This window comes from Nyctibius grandis, chromosome 4, assembly GCF_013368605.1.
Source record: "Nyctibius grandis isolate bNycGra1 chromosome 4, bNycGra1.pri, whole genome shotgun sequence".
Lineage (NCBI taxonomy): Eukaryota > Metazoa > Chordata > Aves > Nyctibiiformes > Nyctibiidae > Nyctibius > Nyctibius grandis.
Window position 1 is genome coordinate 62,790,898 of NC_090661.1, and position 19,924 is coordinate 62,810,821.

The following is a 19,924-nucleotide window of genomic DNA, read 5'->3' on the forward strand; positions in this document are numbered from 1 at the left end:
CTGGCTGCTGGTTGTTAGCTGTCTGTTTTTCTTTTAAAGCCCTGAAGCTTATTACTTTTTACTTCATTAGTTGTTATCCCATCTTATGTTACTCATTGTTGCATTCTTTATAATTTTTTTTAATAATCTCTAAGCATTAGATGCATTTTTGATCATTTCTATTCCACAAAGCATCTAACATGGTCTGTTTCCTTTCCTCTGAAGACTGCATTTATTAATTTTCTTTCTCTTAGCTGGAGATCAGCCCTTTGCATATTGTCTGAGGGGGAGGGGTTGTCTTACTAGAATAGCTTGCTTGAGCGTAAAATACAGCTCTAATCACAAAAGAGAAAAGAAACATCACGCTGTAAAATTTCCCTCCCCCTTCTCATAGCTTCCCTTTCACATGTGGTCTATTTGAAGTCAAAATACAGAAGTCTAGGAAGGAGCAGGCTTCCACTTACTGTCTTGACGTGAGGCAGACTAGTTCTGGTATATCATATCCAAGGGTTTACTTTCTTTTTGGCTTTATTGCTTGGAGATCTGCCTGACAGATGATCTAGCAATGGAACATGTGATTTTTTTTTTTTTTCATTGCTGAAAGGAGCTCTGACTCTCTGTTAAGAAAGAGGCAATCTGAAAAGGCATGGAAGTCATCACTCAGCAGACCAAATTTCTGCTTTTAATCTTGTCCTTTTCTGTCGGTAATAAAATGCTGGCTCAGTTTTTCTATACTATGAGGAAAGATGGTGCAAGAGAGCTGTTGTGAAGCCCATAGTGGCAGTTCTGTGTGGTCTGGGGTTTTTGCTTTTCCTCTGTACAATCACTTCTCCCATGCTCAGTCACTTTAGCTATGCCTGCTTTCTATTTTTTATATTTTTCCTGAATCAGTATTTTAATCTGCTTAATCACCCTAGAATCACCTCTATATTAGCTTTTAAGCACTTAAATTATGGAAGTCTGTCAAGCACAGAGGGAAGTCCTGCCATCTGCTGCAATCCAAAATAGTTTGGATTAATAAGGAAACTTTATTTGTCATAAATCATTGTTACATAAATTATTCATGTGTCTGTATTGCATAAGTTGGACTCTCTTTTCTGCTGTGTAGGTTTTACATAAGGGACTGGGTATAATTTCAGTCTCTGCTCTTCAGGTGCCCATATATGAGTTGCAGAATGACGGACGAGCCAACCTTCTGGGGGCACTGCTGTTCGCTGGGCAGTTCGTGATTCCTGAGGTCTGTTTGCCTGTGAAGACCGTCTCAGAAGCTGCTTTTCTCCCTCTAGCCAGGACACATACCTACATACTCAAAATATCCGGTAGGCAGTAAGGAATTGCACTTAAACAGGAAGATAAAATGGATTCTGCTGAGGTAACACGCGCTTGCATGGCAAAGCATGTGCCGTTTTCTCAGGATTCATATCCCATTTTCCCATATACAATCTATAAAGGCTATCAAGTCTGAAATGTACCTTGCAGCAGACTTGAAATCAGAGGTTCCTTTGCAAATATGGGGGATCTGAAACACTCGTAAGTCAGTTTTTTTAACTGAAAGTTACTTTGAAGTTCTAAAGTTGCTCTGGAACTGGTAGGAGTGTCTTCTAGCTCTAGTTCCTGAAGACTGAAGTGTTGAGAATGATTTCTGTTCTATTCTATTCTATATACCCAATGGACATGGAAGTACCTCCATGGTCTCATCACCCTTCTTTTAAAGATCTTGGTGCTGTGCAGCCCAAAAATCAGAGACAAAACTGGTCAGGTTACACCTCATTTCACTTCTGCCACACTCACAAAGCCAGTTCTTGTAAGACAACAGCAATAGCTGACTGGCCAAGATCTTAATAACTAATAACAACTTTGAGATATCTCTTTTCCTTCAAATTCCAGTTGACAAACTTTAAGCGACTTGAGAAGGAACCTAATTATTTATGTGTGGTAACTCTTTTGAAAGTTATCCTCATTTGCATTAGGCCTTTTGTTAAGGTTTTGGACTCTTAATTTTGATATAACTGAGGAACTTACTAAAAAGTCCACACTGTTTCTTTCCTCTCTCTCTGAAGTGGACTCAGGGAAATTTGCTGTCTCCTAGACTATGCCTCATGAGAGGATTACGAAACTAGTTAGCTCTTAACTTGTTTTGCTCTTAAATTCTTAAACCAATGTGTGACAGATGTGCCAGCTCTTTTTGAAAGGGTAAGAGTTGTAAACATCTACTAGCCTCCGAGTTGCTTTAAAGATTTAGAAAACATTTTATAAAGGACAGACTACAGCATTTATCTACTGAATCTTTTAATTACTGGCTTATTCATAGACCTGTTTCTTTACTTGTCTTGCAGGTGTGCCTGTATTTTTATAATAAACTGTACAGGGGAAATAGGGTGACTAAGGTGGATGCTGGGAGTTTCAATGCCTTTTCCTCACCTAACCTGCCTCCACTTGCAAATGCTGAGGTTGATATTACAAGTAAGCAACATCATCTCTTAAGCCTTGTAATTTATGCCACATGCAATAGAACTCTAGCTGAAAAGAATCCATGCCTGTGTAGTTGAAATGCTGTTTTTAAACTCGAATACCTTTGAAAGCCCTGTAGCTTGACTCCACTTTATCTGCTCTGAAACTGTTTAAATATTAGTAAGGCTGAGAATTTGTGACTCAACTGCATTTATCTGTTGAATATAGATGTGAGCTAGACTGACTTTGACTAAAGATCCAGAGTAACCAGAGGGAATGTTGCCCCTGTGTCACGAAAATGCTTGCTCTAAAGATAAAAATGAGGGAGTGAGGACTGAAAGAACAGAGAGTTTAATCTCGTTAATGACCATGCTGGGCGCTGAAATCAGGCAAAAGAGTCATTGCAGAGTACTTGCAGCTTCAACAGATTCTCTGTTTGATGCATGCATAAGATGTTTTACTGGATATTTAGGACCTGTCTAAACTGCAAGCGCACTGAAAACGGCAGACCTAGAATATGCGCCATGTGAAGTGTTTTTTCCCAAAACTTACTCAGGCTCCCTATAATTTCTGTGTGTCCATTTTTTAAGGAGGCGGAAAACCACATGAAGATTTTGGTACCTGTTTGCAAAGCCATTAACACATTGATGCCTGTTCTTGGATAAATGGCAACCTTTCTTTGGAGAGGGGAGAAGAGACACATTTGGAATCTAGCCAAATGAGGAGTTGCCAAAAAACATACTAAAGGACAGTTTTTAAAAATATAACATGTTACGCAACCTACTTTTGGATAGGCTAGATATATTAAAAAGGAGTAGGTCTTGGTGACGATCTCCATGATTACAAAAAATTACGAATAGGAGGGGGTTCCCGGATCCTTTTGCTAGGTGCCGTTAGTGGCAGTAGGAGATCTAGTCCTGTGCCATGCAGCATGCCATTCTGAATGGTTTCTACTACTAGAGAGAGACATTCTGCAATTTGGAAAAATAACTTTTCCCTTCCACCTAATGAGTGGGAGTTACTTAACAAAGTTTCAGGATCAAAGTGCTGTGTTCGTAGCAGCCAGATAGAGACTGAGGAAGCCTGTGAAATACTGTAGTGGTCCGTAAGACATCTCTCACATTGAGAGTCTGCCACTGGTGTGTATTACTGTGCTGTGTCAAATACAGTGTATCTGAAATCAACAGAAGTGCTGTCAGTTAATTGTTGCAGTAAATTGGGGAGAATCTTCTTTCTTGTTTTTTTATGAACTGCATCAAATAGGTTATAAATAATTCCATTTACTGACTGATCAATAATGAAATCAAGCTGCAAATTGCATGCTATTTCTCTCTTGGATTTGAATGAACTGTTCTGTGATTCCTTGTCTATAGCAGAAAAATGAGAAAGTTATTAAGTACTTTCCTGGGCCCGTAGAGGGTCCCATTATGTTTTCAGTAGAATGCCCCATTGAGATCAGTGGGGATTTCTGATTTAAAAACTGATGGTGTGATAGGCTCTATATTTATTTGTTTCAGTTGATTACCCAGTTAGGGTAGCATCATTTATCCAAGATGACAGTGTCACTATTGAAAAATTGTTTCATTTTGAAAAAACATAGTTTGTAGTATGGGCAATCTACTAGTGCTGCTTTATTTTGTCCAAACTAATTGTTTGAAACATTGCTGTCTCCCTTGAGTTTGCTTCTACAATCCTCGTATGAAGCTTTTATGAAGACAAGGAACCACCTGGGCTTTTAAAAAGAAATCAAACAAATCTAGCATCTTTTAAGTGTTTTATTTCAAACGACTTTGTGTAATATGTCTTAATCCTCCTGTAGACAGGGCTGACTGTAGACAGGGCTGACTCTTGCTGTTTCAGCATTATGGAGAGCAGCCTGAGGATGCCAGGAGGAGTAGGCCATGTGCAGAAACTCTTTCTCAGGCTTCCCGGTTCTAACAAAGCTGGGAACAAAAATTCCAGAGAAGCAGAGGGGGGGAGAGGTGTCAGGATGGAGGAAGTGGGAGCATAATGGGATCATGGGTTGATACACAGGAATGAGGAGAGAACATGCTGTTTGAGGCTAAGCATACCATATCAAAGCAACGATCTGCTTCAGAGCCAAGGAGGAGAAGGAGAAGCTTAGTCCTCTTCCCTGCCTACCCTAGCTGCAGCTCTTTTCTTCATTTTTGATGTCCATTTTTCACCCTGTTCCCTCTTCAGGTAAGGCTCCCAATGGATTTCTGATCTCATCAACTGGCTGTGTTCTCAGCCAGATCCTTAACTGTGTTAGAAACACCTAAGAGTCCTGTTATCCAGTTTTCAACAAGCAAGTGTGTCAGCTTCCTCAAGACTTTCAATTTAGCACAAGAAACTCCTGTAAGAAGTGAAAAATTCTAGCCCACTCTTGAGATGAGTAAGAAACCCAATGCCAATGGGAAATACTTTTGCAGCAGAATCAGAAATCTCTGTATGAAGTGGGCAATATAGAAATAACCAAAAAATATTCCTAAAATCTTAAAGCTTATCAAATAAAAGACCTTGCCTTATTTCTCTCGTATTTTGAAAACAGGTCTATTTCACTTGAAATGTGTTAAGAGTCTCAGTATATTTCATAACTGATTGCTCTGCTCTGTTCTCTATTGTCCTAATGAAGCAAATATGAAACTTGCTTTATTACCATGGCTGGACTTTCTTCATCACACGTGCATGTAACTTCTGGGAGTGGTGCACATGTACAGGACCGTATGATAAGAAACGTGTAGGGGATGAACGGAGCACATGTGACTGTGCATGCAGATGTGGTACAGCAGCAGCAGAAGGTTAGAAGGCCCTTTTGGGCTCATCTACCTACCAGTCTCATTAGAGAGAAACTATCTATCACTGTCCAAGTGTGTGTCTTGGTTGGCAGTTCTGGTTATTTATAGTAAAAAGCCCAAGTCATGTATGTATTAAGGCAAACACCAACTCTCTTCACTGAAGTGCTTTTGGTCCCCCCCACTCCCTTGGAAGTAGGCATGTTGATTCTTGCAACGACACCATTCAATTTAAATATTCATTTCAAAAGGTGCGTGTGGATTGTTTTATAACAAACTGCCAAAAAAGGGGGTCTATGTTTGTTTCCCTCCTTCAGGAATTTGCACCCATAGGTTGGCCTGCGCTCCCCACCCCTTGGCTGCTGCCATGAATTGTAATGAACGCCGGGGCAGCTTATATAATGGTAGGGCTCGCCCATAGCCCTGCAGAGAAGGATGAGCAGAAAGCGTTGCTGTTTGTCTGGAGATCTGCAATCACGAAAAGCTGTATTTCTTGTTTGATTTCATAACTTGGAGTTCAGGCACCACTCCTAAGGGAGGTGTCGCTCTTAGTTGCTGCTCTCCCATTATAAGTTGAAACCTGCATTGTGGCATATGCACTGTTTAAAAAAAAAGGGGTGTTTTTGCTGCTTTCTAGACTGTATAGAGCTGCTTCTCTCTTTTATTTTATTTTTAAGACAGGTTGATGTTTTTTCTGCACTAACCTTATCACCATAGTTCTGTGTGTGTGTGTGTGTGAATAAAGCTGAATAAGATAAGGATGTATTTTTTGAGCTGTAATTTTAAAAGCTGTAGTGTTTGGTAGGGAGGGGGAGATGATTGGAAATAGCAGAGTATTGTTTATGTGATGGTTTTGTTTGGAAGAATAAACAAACGACCTTATTATCTTGAATGCAGTCTCCTTGAATAATGCAGTCTTTTGTATCCCAAGCCATTTTGGATACAGTATATAAATAGCCATTACCTCTTTATGTACATTGCTTTAAAAACGTTCTTTCTGCTGTGCAAGACCAGTAGCTAGCTACGTTTGTTCCTCAGCTTTGTATCCATATTTACATAAGGCAGTACACTATATCAGTTACACTCTTTACAAGAAGAGGCCATCCAAGTCAGAACAGGTTACTGTTTTCTGTGTTGTGCCAAAACTTAATATCCCTAATTAGTCAGTCTTATCCATAGGATAAAAAACTGTTATGAACACCGATATATACAGCTTTCTGTACTTCACCTGCTTGTATATGAGTTTCTTATTTAAGAACTGTTAGCAATTCCTAAGACTTTTTTTTAATTTTTTTTTTTTATTTAACAAAAAGAAGATAGCAGTGTGGTATGACCATAGGCTGCAAGATGGCTGGTTTATTCAGTGCAAAGAAGATGCTTGAACTTAGCTATGCAATGTAAATATTCTTCCTTTTTGTGGATGTAATCTTTGAGATGGAGGATGCAAAGGGTGTGTCCTAATTTTTTTTCCCCTGCATGGTGCTATGCCTCACTTACAACAGTTCTGAATAAATCTGAGATGAACTCGGGCTTTTATGTATATTTGTTTGTCTTTGGCTCTTGTATCACACTTGCCTTTTAAACACATCTGTCTAATGGAAAACTGACATCTGTGGAGTCTGCAGTACCGAGCACATTATGTAGGCTGACGAGGCTCATGACCAAGAGAATGTTAACTCAGGGGCAGTCTTTATTTCTTTTTTTTTAGTATAGTTTGGAATTACATCACCGTACTATGTCTGCATGCATTACATTTATCTTGAAGATGATACTTTATTTCGTAGAGTGTACTCCAAGAGTACAGGTATAGGCCTGGTACAGGTCTGACTTCTGTACCTATCCTCTGATCTCTCTCCCTGGTCTTCTACTTTTGGCAATATCTTAGTGATCCATGCCAAGGCAGGTTTCCTCAATTCATTCTTCAAGTTTGTTACAGGCATTAGGGATGCTAATAGTTGCCAAACTTAGTAGTATACATTTGTGAAGTTTTGTCAGGGACTCCTAGTTTATGGAGGATAAAGGAAAGAAAGCTCTGATATAATTTTATTGCCATCCCTTCTTATAGAGGAGGCTGCTTTTAAAGAATTAATCTGTGTGTTAGAAGGTTGAAAGGATTGGATTTATTGCTAAACACTGCTGCTTCTTAAAGCACAGCACTCATGAGTGAACGTGGTTAGCCAAGCCTATGAACCTCAAGCAGAACAAATGCATGGTGCTCTGCACTCACCCTTGTACCTCCTGCAGGTCTCTAACTCACTTGGGAAAGCTCACTGAGGGCTTTGGGAGCTACTTGGCTGACTACTAAATCCAACCATGTGGTTTCAGAACCATGCTGGCCGGCTTAGCACAAAGAAAGAAACTGTAGATATGGTCTATATTTCTACTCTCCCATTCCCAGAGCATTAGGAATCTATGTGCTGAAGTGTGGCTGGTTGGACAAATGTGATGCCAAGCCAACTGCTTGTGACCTGTTTAATGACTTTTGGTATTTTTTTAGAAAAAACATACAGAAGCTCTAGTTACTGACAGGGCACCCCGACAGGAAGGGAAAGTGTAAAGTCTTATAGGTGACTGCTGTTTTCTGTCCTGACCTAATGGAGTTTTTAGTATCTCTGGTAATGGGGCAAGAGAGTAGACTTCAATGGAGGCTTTTAAACGTACTCTAAATTTTCTTGCAAATGGCTGTCTGCTGATTGCAAGAGATTGCAACAGTAATTGGTGTGAGTAACTCTCCGTATGGCTGAAAGCAAGTCAGTATTATGCACGCAGATCTTTTATCTGTCTTGCTGCTTGGGAGTTTCTCCAAAATCTAAAAAGCTTAAATCATGATAGGGAAACAGGTAGCTCTATGGCATGTTCTACTTTCATTGAAGCATGAAGCTCTGAGCTGTTGGCTGCTGTTTGTTAAACCTCTTCCACTGCCTTGTGGGAACCGTCAGCGCTGAGCCGTCAGCGCTACCAATGCTGCGAACGTACACTGAAGTAGTAAAATTTTGAAATCAATAATGCATGACTTGGCTTCTAATAATGCAACACAAACAAACTATTAGTTAAACAGCTGGCTTCTGGCTCTAAATGTATAATCAGAGTTAATTGAATCCTTGCTATTTTATTTAATCATTAGTAACTACCTAATAAACTCTGGAGGTGATTAGCGGCAACAGTAACTGCATTTGTCATCTCTTATGTCTGGGAAGATGAAGGTCTGTTTCTAAACGTGAATTCAGGCTGGTATCAGGCCAACTACATAACAATGAAGTTCAGGTCAGCGCGTGACGAGTAAATATCTCACCTATGCTAGACCTGCACGCCGCTGTCTTGGTTGAGGCTTTCTGAGCACTCTGAACTGGGAGAGTTGGCACTAACAGGACATGTTCAACATCGTGAACCCATCAGGTCTAGTACTCAGATGCTTTTCACAGCTATCAGACTTCTCTTTTGAAAAGGTTGTAGTAGAGATATACAGCTTTGTGTCTGATTGATAGATCATCCTGTTCACTAATGGGCACTGAACTAAAATATCCAGTTTGGAAGTCTTTGCTATAAAATGCTATTAAATTGCGGTATACATGTTAAATACCTTGAAGAGCACTAACTTAGAAATACTGATGAGTAATACTGATATATCTCAGAATCTAGACTATTTTGGAATTAAAGCTAAAATACAACACAGTTGAGCCTGACCTGGATGTGGCTTTGAAGACATATTTTGTGGCACCTAATAAATAAGATGTGTTGGATCAGCTGCTATGGCTGCTGTCTTAAATGGGCCTCTTTTCAAAAATACATTCTCTCTCGTGAATCTCCTACATAAGAACCAGTTTTAAAGGCAGTGTTGTAAGTATGAAGTGCTACAAGTGTACTTAATATTATGTCTTAATATTAAATTTAAAAGGCCATTTCTCTTTAACAGTAAACTGGGAAACAGTGTGGAGAGCCAATACCAAAAAGAAATTTCGAGTTCACACCAATATGAACAGGAATGTTGGGCTTCTGCGAATCTTCCCGGGAATCACTGCTGCTGCTGTAAGTGTCACCACTTCATTTTGGATGTGGGTGAAGCGATGCTCAGATACTTGATTAGTTAGTTAGCTGAAGTAGGGAAGGTGCATTGTTGTAGCAGAGGTTGGGGTTTTGGAGGGAAGGGAAAGGATCTGTCATCTTCTGCTAAACATTTTTTTTTGGAATATCAGAGCATTCAAAGACTATTTTCATATGCCATAAACTAATGATAAAAGCTTTTCAAGTATCTTTTGTCTAAACCACTTGGGCTCTGAAACTTAAAATTATTTTCTTATCAGGGCTCATAAATAGGTCAAGTGTGCTTTTCTAGACAGGTGCAGGCTACAGTGACCATGGAAATGCTTTCTTGCTGCATATTGAGGTATATTAATAGATATCTTGTCAAAAAATACACAATATGGTGGGTGGAGGGGAGTGTGACTATTTCTACAACTCATGCTTCTTTTTTAAGGTTCATCTTGTCTCACGATGATGGTTAACATGACCCTCAGCATTCATACAGAGCTGAAAATGAGAAGTGGGATTTTTTTGCCTTTAGAAATTATTTTGCAGAACTGTGGTTTTAGGTAGATTTGTCTTTAAATTTTTATCTAATACTAGTTCCATTAAATTAACAGGTCTTTTGTGGCTGTTGCCATCTTAAATTGAATCCAGTAGTTTAAGCAGCACTCCCCAATTATATTACCATTCTTTTTAGGTGAATATGAACAGATGGAAAGGCAGAGGGGTGGTATATTTGCAATAAAACTCCAACTGCATAGTTAGCCTCATGGGGGCTTACAGTGTGTTGCATTTAGCATAAGTGATCAGCAAGGAAACGTCTAGGCTGTTTAACATGTTTCTAGGAAGAGGACTTTGCCAGGCATCCTCTTACAGGGAGCCACAATAGCTACCTCATTAGCAACTGGCCCAGAATGAATTAGTGTCTTCTTTTTTTTTTCTGCCTTGAGTTAAATCAATTGAGTTTTGAGTTAAAAAACCTCCAAGCTTCATTAGCATGTTCTTTCCTGAAAGGTGAGAGACTCTCTCTCTTAGTCAGGCAGACATTTGTTAAAAAAACTCTTTGCTAAAGTAACAAATCTGGGCAGGGCTGGGGCTTCTAATCTCAATTAATAATTCTGCATTTATTTCATAGGTGTAAATCTACCCTTTTGTCCCGCCATACTGCAACAGGATAGCCTGTTAATGGCACTTGAACAATAGCATCCTTTTTCACACTGAGGTCATGACTGTAGAAAATGGTTTATTTTAAAATCTGTCCCTCTAGGAATTTTAAAGGAAGCTAAAGAGTGAAATTCTCATTTTTTAAAGCTTATTCTACAGTCCCAGTTATTGCAAATGGGCAGCACAGAAGGACATGAGAAGACTGTAAGGCATGAGAGCCTGGAAGACTATAACAGGAATAGAACGTTTTTAAAAACCCTGTACCATACATGAAAATCTTAATGTGACTTAAACACATCTTTTGTCTCTCTTCCCTGTCTCGTCTTTAAACAGGTAAGAGCATTTCTTCGGCCTCCAATTGAGGGCGTTGTACTTGAAACATATGGAAGTGGCAATGCCCCAAACAACAGAGACGACTTGCTGGAAGAGCTGAAAAAAGCAGCTGAGCGAAAAGTAGTGATTCTAAACTGTACGCAGTGCTTACGAGGATCTGTTAAAGCAGTCTATGCAACAGGGCAGGTAAGGGTTGTGCAATGATTTCAGACTCTACTGCTAAGTAAAAGAAACGTCCCACTGATACAACTTGATTGTATGCTTCTAGTAGTCCCAGTGTATAAAATCAGATTTATTAAACTCTAAAGATATTGCTCATAAAGTAACTATATCTGAAAAATCTTAAGCTGGAAGCATTTAAATATGCATCTGCAAACAAGATCCTGTTTGTCCTAGTCTGAACAGTCAGCTCAAATCCCAAATTAGTGATTGCTTGCTCCTGTCATGTGCAGCACTTCAGGATACCTTGCATTAGGTCGGTAGTATTTCTCCCAAAGGGCTTCCACTGAGCTAGAAGCTAGCGCAGGGGTCAGGTGATTAAATAAAGTAGTATTTGATAGGCCAGCAGTTACTTAGCTACAATGTAAGGACATAAAGAAATCCTGCAAATCCAAGCAATATTCCAAATCCCAGTTTTTTATTTGACTGGAAGTACAACTGAATTCAGTGAGAGATTGGAGAACAGTATGTAAGGAAGTGTCTGTCTTGCAGAATGGAAATCAGTTGTGTTTAACCCATGAAAGCTAACTTAAAGCAGACTTTGTGTAGATACTGTTAATATTCAGGGCATTTAATAGTGAGTTTCTCAATTGTGTATTAAGACATGACGTCTCTGGGACTAATAAGAGCTCAAAGCCGTATAAGAGTATGTGTTGTATGTGGTAGCGTGAAGGAAGCTGGTTTAACTGGCCTTTATAAGAAGGCTAGCCATTAAACAGCCAAGAAGCACTGCCAGAGGGTGACTCATCCCCCTCTTTTAGACACCTGGTTTTGTTGGGAGCAACCACCCGTCTGGTAGAGCCAGCCTCTTCAGTGACTGTAAGAGAAACCTAGATTCTCTAGTCTGGTGCTGAAACCTGCCACTTTTAACATTGGTCTTGACACAGCTTTAGATTATATTTGCTTCAAGAACACATAGTCTGTTTTGAGGAGAAAGAAAAGGAGATCGTGAGAGTTTCTTTCCACCTCTTCAGTATCCAAACTCGGTATATTCTGATACGGGCAGTCATTTGGGTGTTGGTAAAACTTTTGCATAACTTAATGGAGATGTTTTGAGAAGTACTAACTTTTGCAAAGATCCCATGCTCTGTAGCAAATGCAATTGGAATACATGGATTGTATAAAACAGTTCACATGGAACAAAGAAAGCGGTTAAGTTAATAAAAGACACCAAACTTTTATTTGAAAAACAACATGAAAATGAAGCCTAGCTTTTATGTGATCTTCTGCTTGAAATGAACTGCTAAAATGTATAGGAGGAAGAAAAAACCCTTTTCTGTGCTCTGGTTAAAAGATTCTCCAAGTAGACACCTCTAAAATGTCTTTTTGCACTCTGATCCAGACTGTTGATACACTGAATTGAAAGATTCTGCTCAGGTCTTACTGAAACGTTGTAAGGCTGTGTGGAAATGTGTTTACTTCTGGCTTCCACTTTTTATATGGAGTGTGTATTATATGGCTTCAGCATTCATTGATGGAGGCTGCCCTGTTTTCTTGGCATCTTTCGAGGAGAACACTGACAGAGCCATGTCCTACAAAATTCCTTCATGCTTGTTCTTCCGTTGCCTTCTCCTTTTCATAAGGAACTGCTCCATGGAGGAAATATCATGGGTGAATGCTGGAAAGTTGCCGTAACATTAACTTTACTTTGATTTTTCTTTAAATAAAATCTTTCACAGGTCTTGGCATATGGCTAGGCCATTTTTTACTCTTTCAAGCTAGCCAGGTGGGTCAGCTGAGTCCCTGGTTTCCCTTGAAGTGTTTGTTTTAATTAACTGAATGTCTGGCCGCTGATCCATCTGCACAGTAGAAACTTATAATCGAGGGGACTTTAGGTATTGGAAGGAAGCTGTGGAATCCCTTCCTCCTCCCCTTTCTCAAACCCCCTGAAAAAGCCCTAACTGTTCTTTGCAGTACAGAAAGTATTTCTCACCTTCTCTTTATACGTTTTCTCACGGAACTTTAAAAAATGTTAGTCTGGGGCTCTCTGAGGTGGTTAATGAGCTGATTAAGGCTCTGTGTCTTGCTAAAAATATTAGTTAAGCCATAACAAAGTTCAAAGATGAAGTTTATATACAAGGTATTTAAAAGTAAAATGCAGTGTGAAGAACCTACTGCAAGATGCTTAACTGTGAGGCATCACAATACGGCAAAGATGATGATCTGTGGATTTAGAGAAGCCTGAGTGTTTGCCCAGGTACAATTCAGTGACAAGAGATCTGAAATCTCCTTTATCTTTGCTGTCTTGCTCACTGTACACTTATGGGGCTTGCTGACCATAGCAAAGATCTTTCTGCTTTTTGCTTTGGTTCAGATAGTTTGGGTTTTTTTAACTACCAGAAAGATAAGTTAAAAAGGTCATATTTTTCAGTTGTTCTTGTCAGAACTGCATGAATTACATATTTTAGTTGTATGTTCTAAATCATACACTGCTAGCGCAGCCTGAAAGGATCTGAAAACACTCCTGCTGTGAGCACACTGTAGTGCTGGAATTCATCCAAAGCAATGCCCCATAAAAGGATGGTAAATATGTCCATGTGAGAACAATCTGCTTGGCAATGTTCAAAATGCCACTGGGTTAAAACAGAGTAACTGCAGCTTTTCAGTAAAGGGAATCGACAGCTCTGCAGATAGTTGATACGGACCTGTAACCTTTCCCTTTTAGCACAGTAAGTGACCCTGGCAAGCATTTGGGTGAATTCTTCCATATTATTGCATGAAAAGGAATTTAAAGTAAAAGTCATATTTATTCAGTTGGCTCTAGTATTTGCTTGGTATTTGATAACTAAAATTACAAAAATTACAGTGGCAGTAGGAGAAGCAAGAGAGTGGAGGCACGGCTGCATACTGTATTCTGTGTAGCTACTCATCATTCATACACATTTTCTGTTCATGCAGGTGTTTTTGAATGCTATGCTAATTGGAATCCTTATTCCTTTTTATTCAGACTCTCGCTGATGTTGGAGTAATTCCTGGAGGTGATATGACACCAGAGGCAGCCCTAACTAAACTGTCGTACACGCTCAGCAAGCGTAAGCTTAGCTGGGAGGAGAAGAGGCAGGTAAATATTTCAGCGTGACCTTGAAAGGCTTTAACTTTCTCATCTACTGTGCTAACTTCCGCTTAGCTGAATGCCTTGAGCTTCTCCCTTGCATTTAAAAGCAATTGGTTCCAGAGCCATAATGTGAACATCACGTGTTTTTTTCCTTAAGGAAAATACTCTTAGGCAAATAAATGTATGTAGATTGGGAGAGAAAAGAATTCTCTGCATAAGTCAGGTGAAGACTGTGCCTGAGCCATAAAAATGCCATCTTTAAACAGTAGTAGTCAACCTTGGACATTTCTGTACTGAAAACCCATATGTGGAAATTCATATGGGAGACAGAATCCCAACCCTACTGAAGTCAGCAAAGATCTTGTCATTGATCTTAGTGTGGTAAAGATTTCATCCAAGACTCATTCACACAAAGATAATTCTGAAAATAAATATTGCCTACAGCCTCTTCCTTTACAGCATTACTCATGACAGTGTTAGATTTTGTTTCTCTAAGAGGAGATACACTTTATAAATACATAAAAAATAGAGGATTATTCTAAGAACCAATTATAACATTTTAAAACCATAATCCCTTTAACAATGTTCTTACTGTTAATTCGTGCTTAATCAAGGCTTTTTTTCCTCAAATCATGTAGTTATATATCATGTTCCTTTTATACAAGGAACATACAGCTCTGAATTAGATAGGGGAGCAGCAGCCTGCAGGAATGCGTGTGTTTCTGTGCTTGTATGCAGTGAAATCATAATCCTGACACTTTGGGAGATGACATCATGATGAGTCACTCTCTAGACTTAAGCACTGCATGCACACGTGTATCTTATAGATGGTGTTCTGTTTTTATTAAAACTGAAACAAATTGATTGGTATTTCATGCTCAGTATCTTCCAACCAGTAGCAGCTCTTGAGACAAACATATTTGGATACCTATGATCAGAAGTGGGTGGCTGGAAGTAGCACTTACTGTGCTTAGAAACAGTTTCAGACTCTGAGCTTTTGATTGTTTGCTAAAGCCCTGGCTCTGAAAAATGAGAGGAGGTGGAGCTATGTGTTTCTTCGGTGAGGATGGCAAGAATATACTCTGTGCAAGAACATGCTTGACAGGCGACATGATGCTGTGTGAAGAGTAGTGGTATTGCATGTGTTTGTGTATACACACTTTAGAAACCCAAGCTCTTCACTGATGCCCCTTTGGTACTCTCACTGATCCTAGAACACACATATACTAGCCTGTTTTTTTAATGCAGACTTTAATCTTCTTGCACAGAGGATTATTTGACCTGGGACAGGAGAAACTCCCGTCTGGCTTCCTGCCTAGTAGTGTGAGTTAAAACTTAATTTGAGATCCAGTTTGCTGAGGTGAGATAGCTGACTTACTCAGGTGAGGACTTGGTGATAGGATGTTTTAGGTACCACTGGCACAAGGTACTCCTGCATCTTCATGTGCTGCTCTTCGGAATGTGCTACACAGTTTTTGTGTGGTGGTGCTGGGACATCCTTTATATGGTTTGAAAAACAAAATAACTTTTGCAATTTCTTTGAGTTAAGCAGGATTGGTTTCCTCATTTGACTCATTGTACAGACCCACAAACAATTGTGTTGGCACGACTAAGGGAGCAGCATGCTGCATTGCCTGGGCAGGAATGAGGGTAGAGACCAGGAGAAAAAGAAAGCCTGGAAATATGTTGTCTGTGGCAATATCTTCAGCTAAACATATCACTAAACAATAGTCTCCCAAGAGACGGAAGCTCTCCTGAAGCTGGCGTGGTTATTTTAGGATTCTCTTTCAACACGAAGAAGCAAGGAATGTGCCCCCAGACACATGCAAATGGCTGCAGAGCTGGTAGGACTGAGTGAGACACGTAGGGCTTTGCACTGGGTGCATTTAGCACAGGTGCCAATTGCTAAGGTTACCTGTGCAAAGCAATGATCTCAACCTGTCAAACTCTAAAAGTGCGCCAAAGCAGTCGGTATCCTCCGAGTTACATGTATATGGGGCTCTTCCAGCAGACAGCTACAGTGTTGTCAGCGCTTGGAGGTTTTTTTTTTTTAATAAAGGGCATGCCTAGACATAAGTAAACCTGGGGCATTCCTCCTTCCAGCATCACATCTGTTTCTTGCGAACTTTCACAATCCTGCTTTTTAAAATTCTAATTGAAATAACTATGTGCTTTATAGCTGCATCAGCAAACCTTCATGGAAAGAGTGCCAGTATGTAAAATTGTCAAAATTGAGGAAACCAGTTGCTTTTTCTTAATGGCTGGCTTCTCTCTCTGTTCTCCATGTTTCCCAGAACCTGTCTTTTGGAGTATTTTCTTTTCTTTATTGCTATGTTCAAGCACTTTCTACACATGAATTGGCTGACCTTTTTTTGGCTTTTTTTCCTGGTTGTATTGGATGTACCTATCCTGAAAACTGTTACACGCCAGCTTTAATATTGAATGACTAGTGCTACTGTAGACCCTCTGCATTCAAAGCTGGCTCGGTGGCCAAATTTTAACAAAATCAGGGCTAATGGAGCTGTTTGAAAAATCCATTGAAATACATGACTGTCCACAGGCAGCACTGGGCTTTGTTTTGAGGCCTACGTACACAGTCTGTGTAGGAGTACTGAGGTTTGGGAATGCTGGCAAAAGGCAGCATTTCAGAATATTCTGGTCTTCAGCATCCCTCTGCTAATTACTCACTATCTTTGTGTTTTTAAGTAGGCTGCAGCTTACCCCACTAGGGAACTTTTGTCTGCATACTCTAAAAATTGGGGTATTTTGTTATGTGCTTATTTTGGTTTCTTTGCTTTGGAAGAAAGTTTTATTTGCCTGTCCCTTTTTTTCCCCTCCTTTGTCTTTTTAAACTTGCAATTTTCATGGAACGGTAACTATTTCTTTAATCTTTTGTCTGCATTCAATTAGTTTCCATAATTCCTCCAAACAATTTTCTGACTTGATCCTAAGGTTTTTTATTAGACTACTACCATATTTTTCCTCTGCTAACAAAAGATTTGATTGCTTGCTTTTCAGATGCTGAGTGAGAATCTAAGAGGAGAAATGACTGTTGTACCCACAGGAGCCAAGATCTCTCTGAGAGATAGCAAGTTTATTCAAGTGATTGCCAAATCTCTAAGTATCAGCAGCAAGGAGGTATATACTTAAATATTTAAAATTGAACTCATGTAAAGCAGTTAAATGAACCTAGCTTAAAGACGAACAGCAAAGCTGAAAGAAAAATGGAACATTGGAGCTTTTATATTATTTTTTTAGTACTGAGTGTCCCAGCTAACCAAGTTGAGTTAGGGAGTAAAGGACACAATGACAAGCATAACATTAAAATGTTTTCAATTAAAAACATATTAACTTCTTTTTTTTCCTCTTTGTAGCCCCATCTTGAGTTTATTTTCTTGGCTGGCTGGTTGCAATAACAAGCCTCAGACGGTTGCTATAATTCAGGATATCAATGATATGAAAAAGTGCTTTGTATTTTTGTGGTCAAATGTATTGACAGTTTGGAGCAATCCGAATAATAATGGGTAAAACAGCTTAATTGTACATGCAGTCATAGAAGGCTGATACTAAGGAAGCACTACACAAGTGTAGTTTAATATTGTGTTTAATGTTAGTCCCTCCCAATTGGAAAATCAGAAAATACAGTATTGGTTGTAAGATACAAGTATTTGCTTTTCTCTTGGCTTGGTTTCAGGGAAGATGGGATTTTTAGTAGCTAATGAATGCTGAATGTATGGTTCGTCTTTACTAAGCGTGAGAAATGGGAGGATATTTAGGGGGCCTATGGGGCTTGTCAGTGGAGGTTTGGAAGTACAGGTTACACAAATATCTGAGGAATCGCATGAATAAAGTTGATCCAGTCTTGAGGAGACTGGACTATATGGTCTTTTCCAACTCCTACCAGTGCTGTTTCTCTTACTGTACTGTACTGATGTGTAACTATGGCAGTACAGAGATGGTAATTAGCGCAGCCACCTTAAATGGTATATATAGATACCAGGTAATTGTAGTGCTGCCAGGGAGGAATAGAAGTCTTCATGGATGTGAGACTGACAAAATGTAAAATAAACATGAGACTTTTTTCCTTCCAATGGCCTAAATGCTACCATTTTTAAATAACCAAATGGACTAATTTGGAAACTTTACATGAAAACAAGGGCAGTGTTTTTATGACTTGGACATCAGTCAAATTAGAGGCGAGGCTGATATTAAATGTTTAATTTTATTTGTTTCTCAGGAGTTAGAAGCCGTAAGAGATGCATTAATTCCACCTTTGGCTTGTGCTGCAGCTAAACTGGGTGACATAGATGCACTGAGAGCCATAGCAGAAATGGTAATGTAAAATTAACAGTTTTGTACAAAACACGAATTTTTAAATAGAGCTGTAAATGATGGGAGGAAGCTTATGCTCACTGGGAAGCAACTACCTTAGTCTTAGAATCAAAAGTGCTTTGCCTAATACAGTTGGTTTCTAGGCTCCTCAGTCTTTGCCTTTCAAAACTGGTATGTTCTTTCCCCTATCTCGTTTTCAGCTGTTACATTTTCTTTTTGAACTATGAAAATACAGGTAGATTAAAATTGCAAGTTCTTATCTGCTAACTTGGAACACTTTAAAATGGTTCGTGCTGCTTTCTTTCGCTTAACTTTCTTTATGCCATATTCATAGTATCCAGCTTTTGGATGTAAATCTGTCATGATTAAAAAAAAAGAACTTGAAAATTATATTTAAGCAAAACACAGTGCAGTGCTAATTCAGGATTTCTGGCTCTCCCCATAGCTCTAGCTTGGGTTATACCTGGAAAAAGAAACAGGCATTTCCCTGTATCATCTTCTACACCTCTTTTTTTTTTTTCTCTCTGCCTTGGTTTACCCTACTCTTGAGACTTTGGTAATGGGCCTTGAGAAAGAATTAATATATCTTGAAAATAACAATAAACTAAGACAAGTAAAATTATCAGACTATAGGCACAAAGCTTCTGTGTGGTGTACTGCAATAAAGAGCATATCTGAAGGGGCTGTAATGAGAACACGTGTAGGGGGGAACACGCAGAAAGTGGGATAAATGTCTTTATTGGTGCTAAAACAATGCTACAAGATAAACTTTAACTAAGTTTGACAAGCTTAACATTTTGGTGGCAGAATTAAAATGTGGTGTGTGCATCTACTGTTGTACCAACAACTTAATGTGCAGCCATTATCTTTTTAGCATGTGAAAAATCTGTCCTTTTGTAGGGTGGAAACTTGAGCTGTGGAGACTATGATGGCCGAACTCCACTTCATATTGCAGCCTCTGAAGGGCATTTACCATTAGTTGAGTATTTGTTGACATCTGGCGCAACTGTTTATGCTAGAGACAGATACGGATCTACCCCACTGATGAATGCGATCAAGTTCAGGTAACAAAATAATTTATACACCACTCTATGTAAAGTTTATAAACCTTCTATCATTTTGAATTTAAAGTCCATCCCTGTGTTTTGGTCTTGTTTTGTCTCAGCAGTCATGAGTAAATGACAGCAGTTAAAATAACACAAACCAGCTTCATTTCAAAGGATGTGACTAGCCTAAATTAAAAGATTTTTTTAAAATAATATGAAATTAAAGCAAACAACTTGGTATGCATGCAAAATTTTAGCATAAGGTAACTTATTGCTGCCTTCCTGCCAAAACTTTGTCCGTAATTTCAGGACTCCGCTCTTTATTATGAGGCTTCCTTATAAAACAGAGCCAAACTCAACACTCCTTTTTGCCTGTCAGAACTGCAGCATAAAGGACCAAGGGCTGTCTGTTTCTTTCTGCCCTCCCCTTTCTCATCAAGACCAGACTGTTTCAATATGGCACAAAATATACCGGTAGGTTGACATGTTTTAATCTTTCCCTTCCACCAGTGCTTTCCTGAGTCTCT

General features: G+C 39.2%; 1 protein-coding gene across 1 annotated transcript in view; it reads left to right on the plus strand.

The window, feature by feature from the left end:
- ASPG (asparaginase) overlaps window positions 1-19,924 on the plus strand; it is a 46,633-nt gene that overhangs the window by 13,163 nt on the left and 13,546 nt on the right. Inside the window, exons 5-12 of the mRNA XM_068399629.1 lie at window positions 1,133-1,216; window positions 2,316-2,442; window positions 9,139-9,251; window positions 10,746-10,931; window positions 13,912-14,025; window positions 17,038-17,157; window positions 18,257-18,352; window positions 19,252-19,415. Coding sequence (XP_068255730.1) covers window positions 1,133-1,216; window positions 2,316-2,442; window positions 9,139-9,251; window positions 10,746-10,931; window positions 13,912-14,025; window positions 17,038-17,157; window positions 18,257-18,352; window positions 19,252-19,415 — 1,004 coding nt within the window. The remainder of the gene's footprint in view (window positions 1-1,132; window positions 1,217-2,315; window positions 2,443-9,138; window positions 9,252-10,745; window positions 10,932-13,911; window positions 14,026-17,037; window positions 17,158-18,256; window positions 18,353-19,251; window positions 19,416-19,924) is intronic.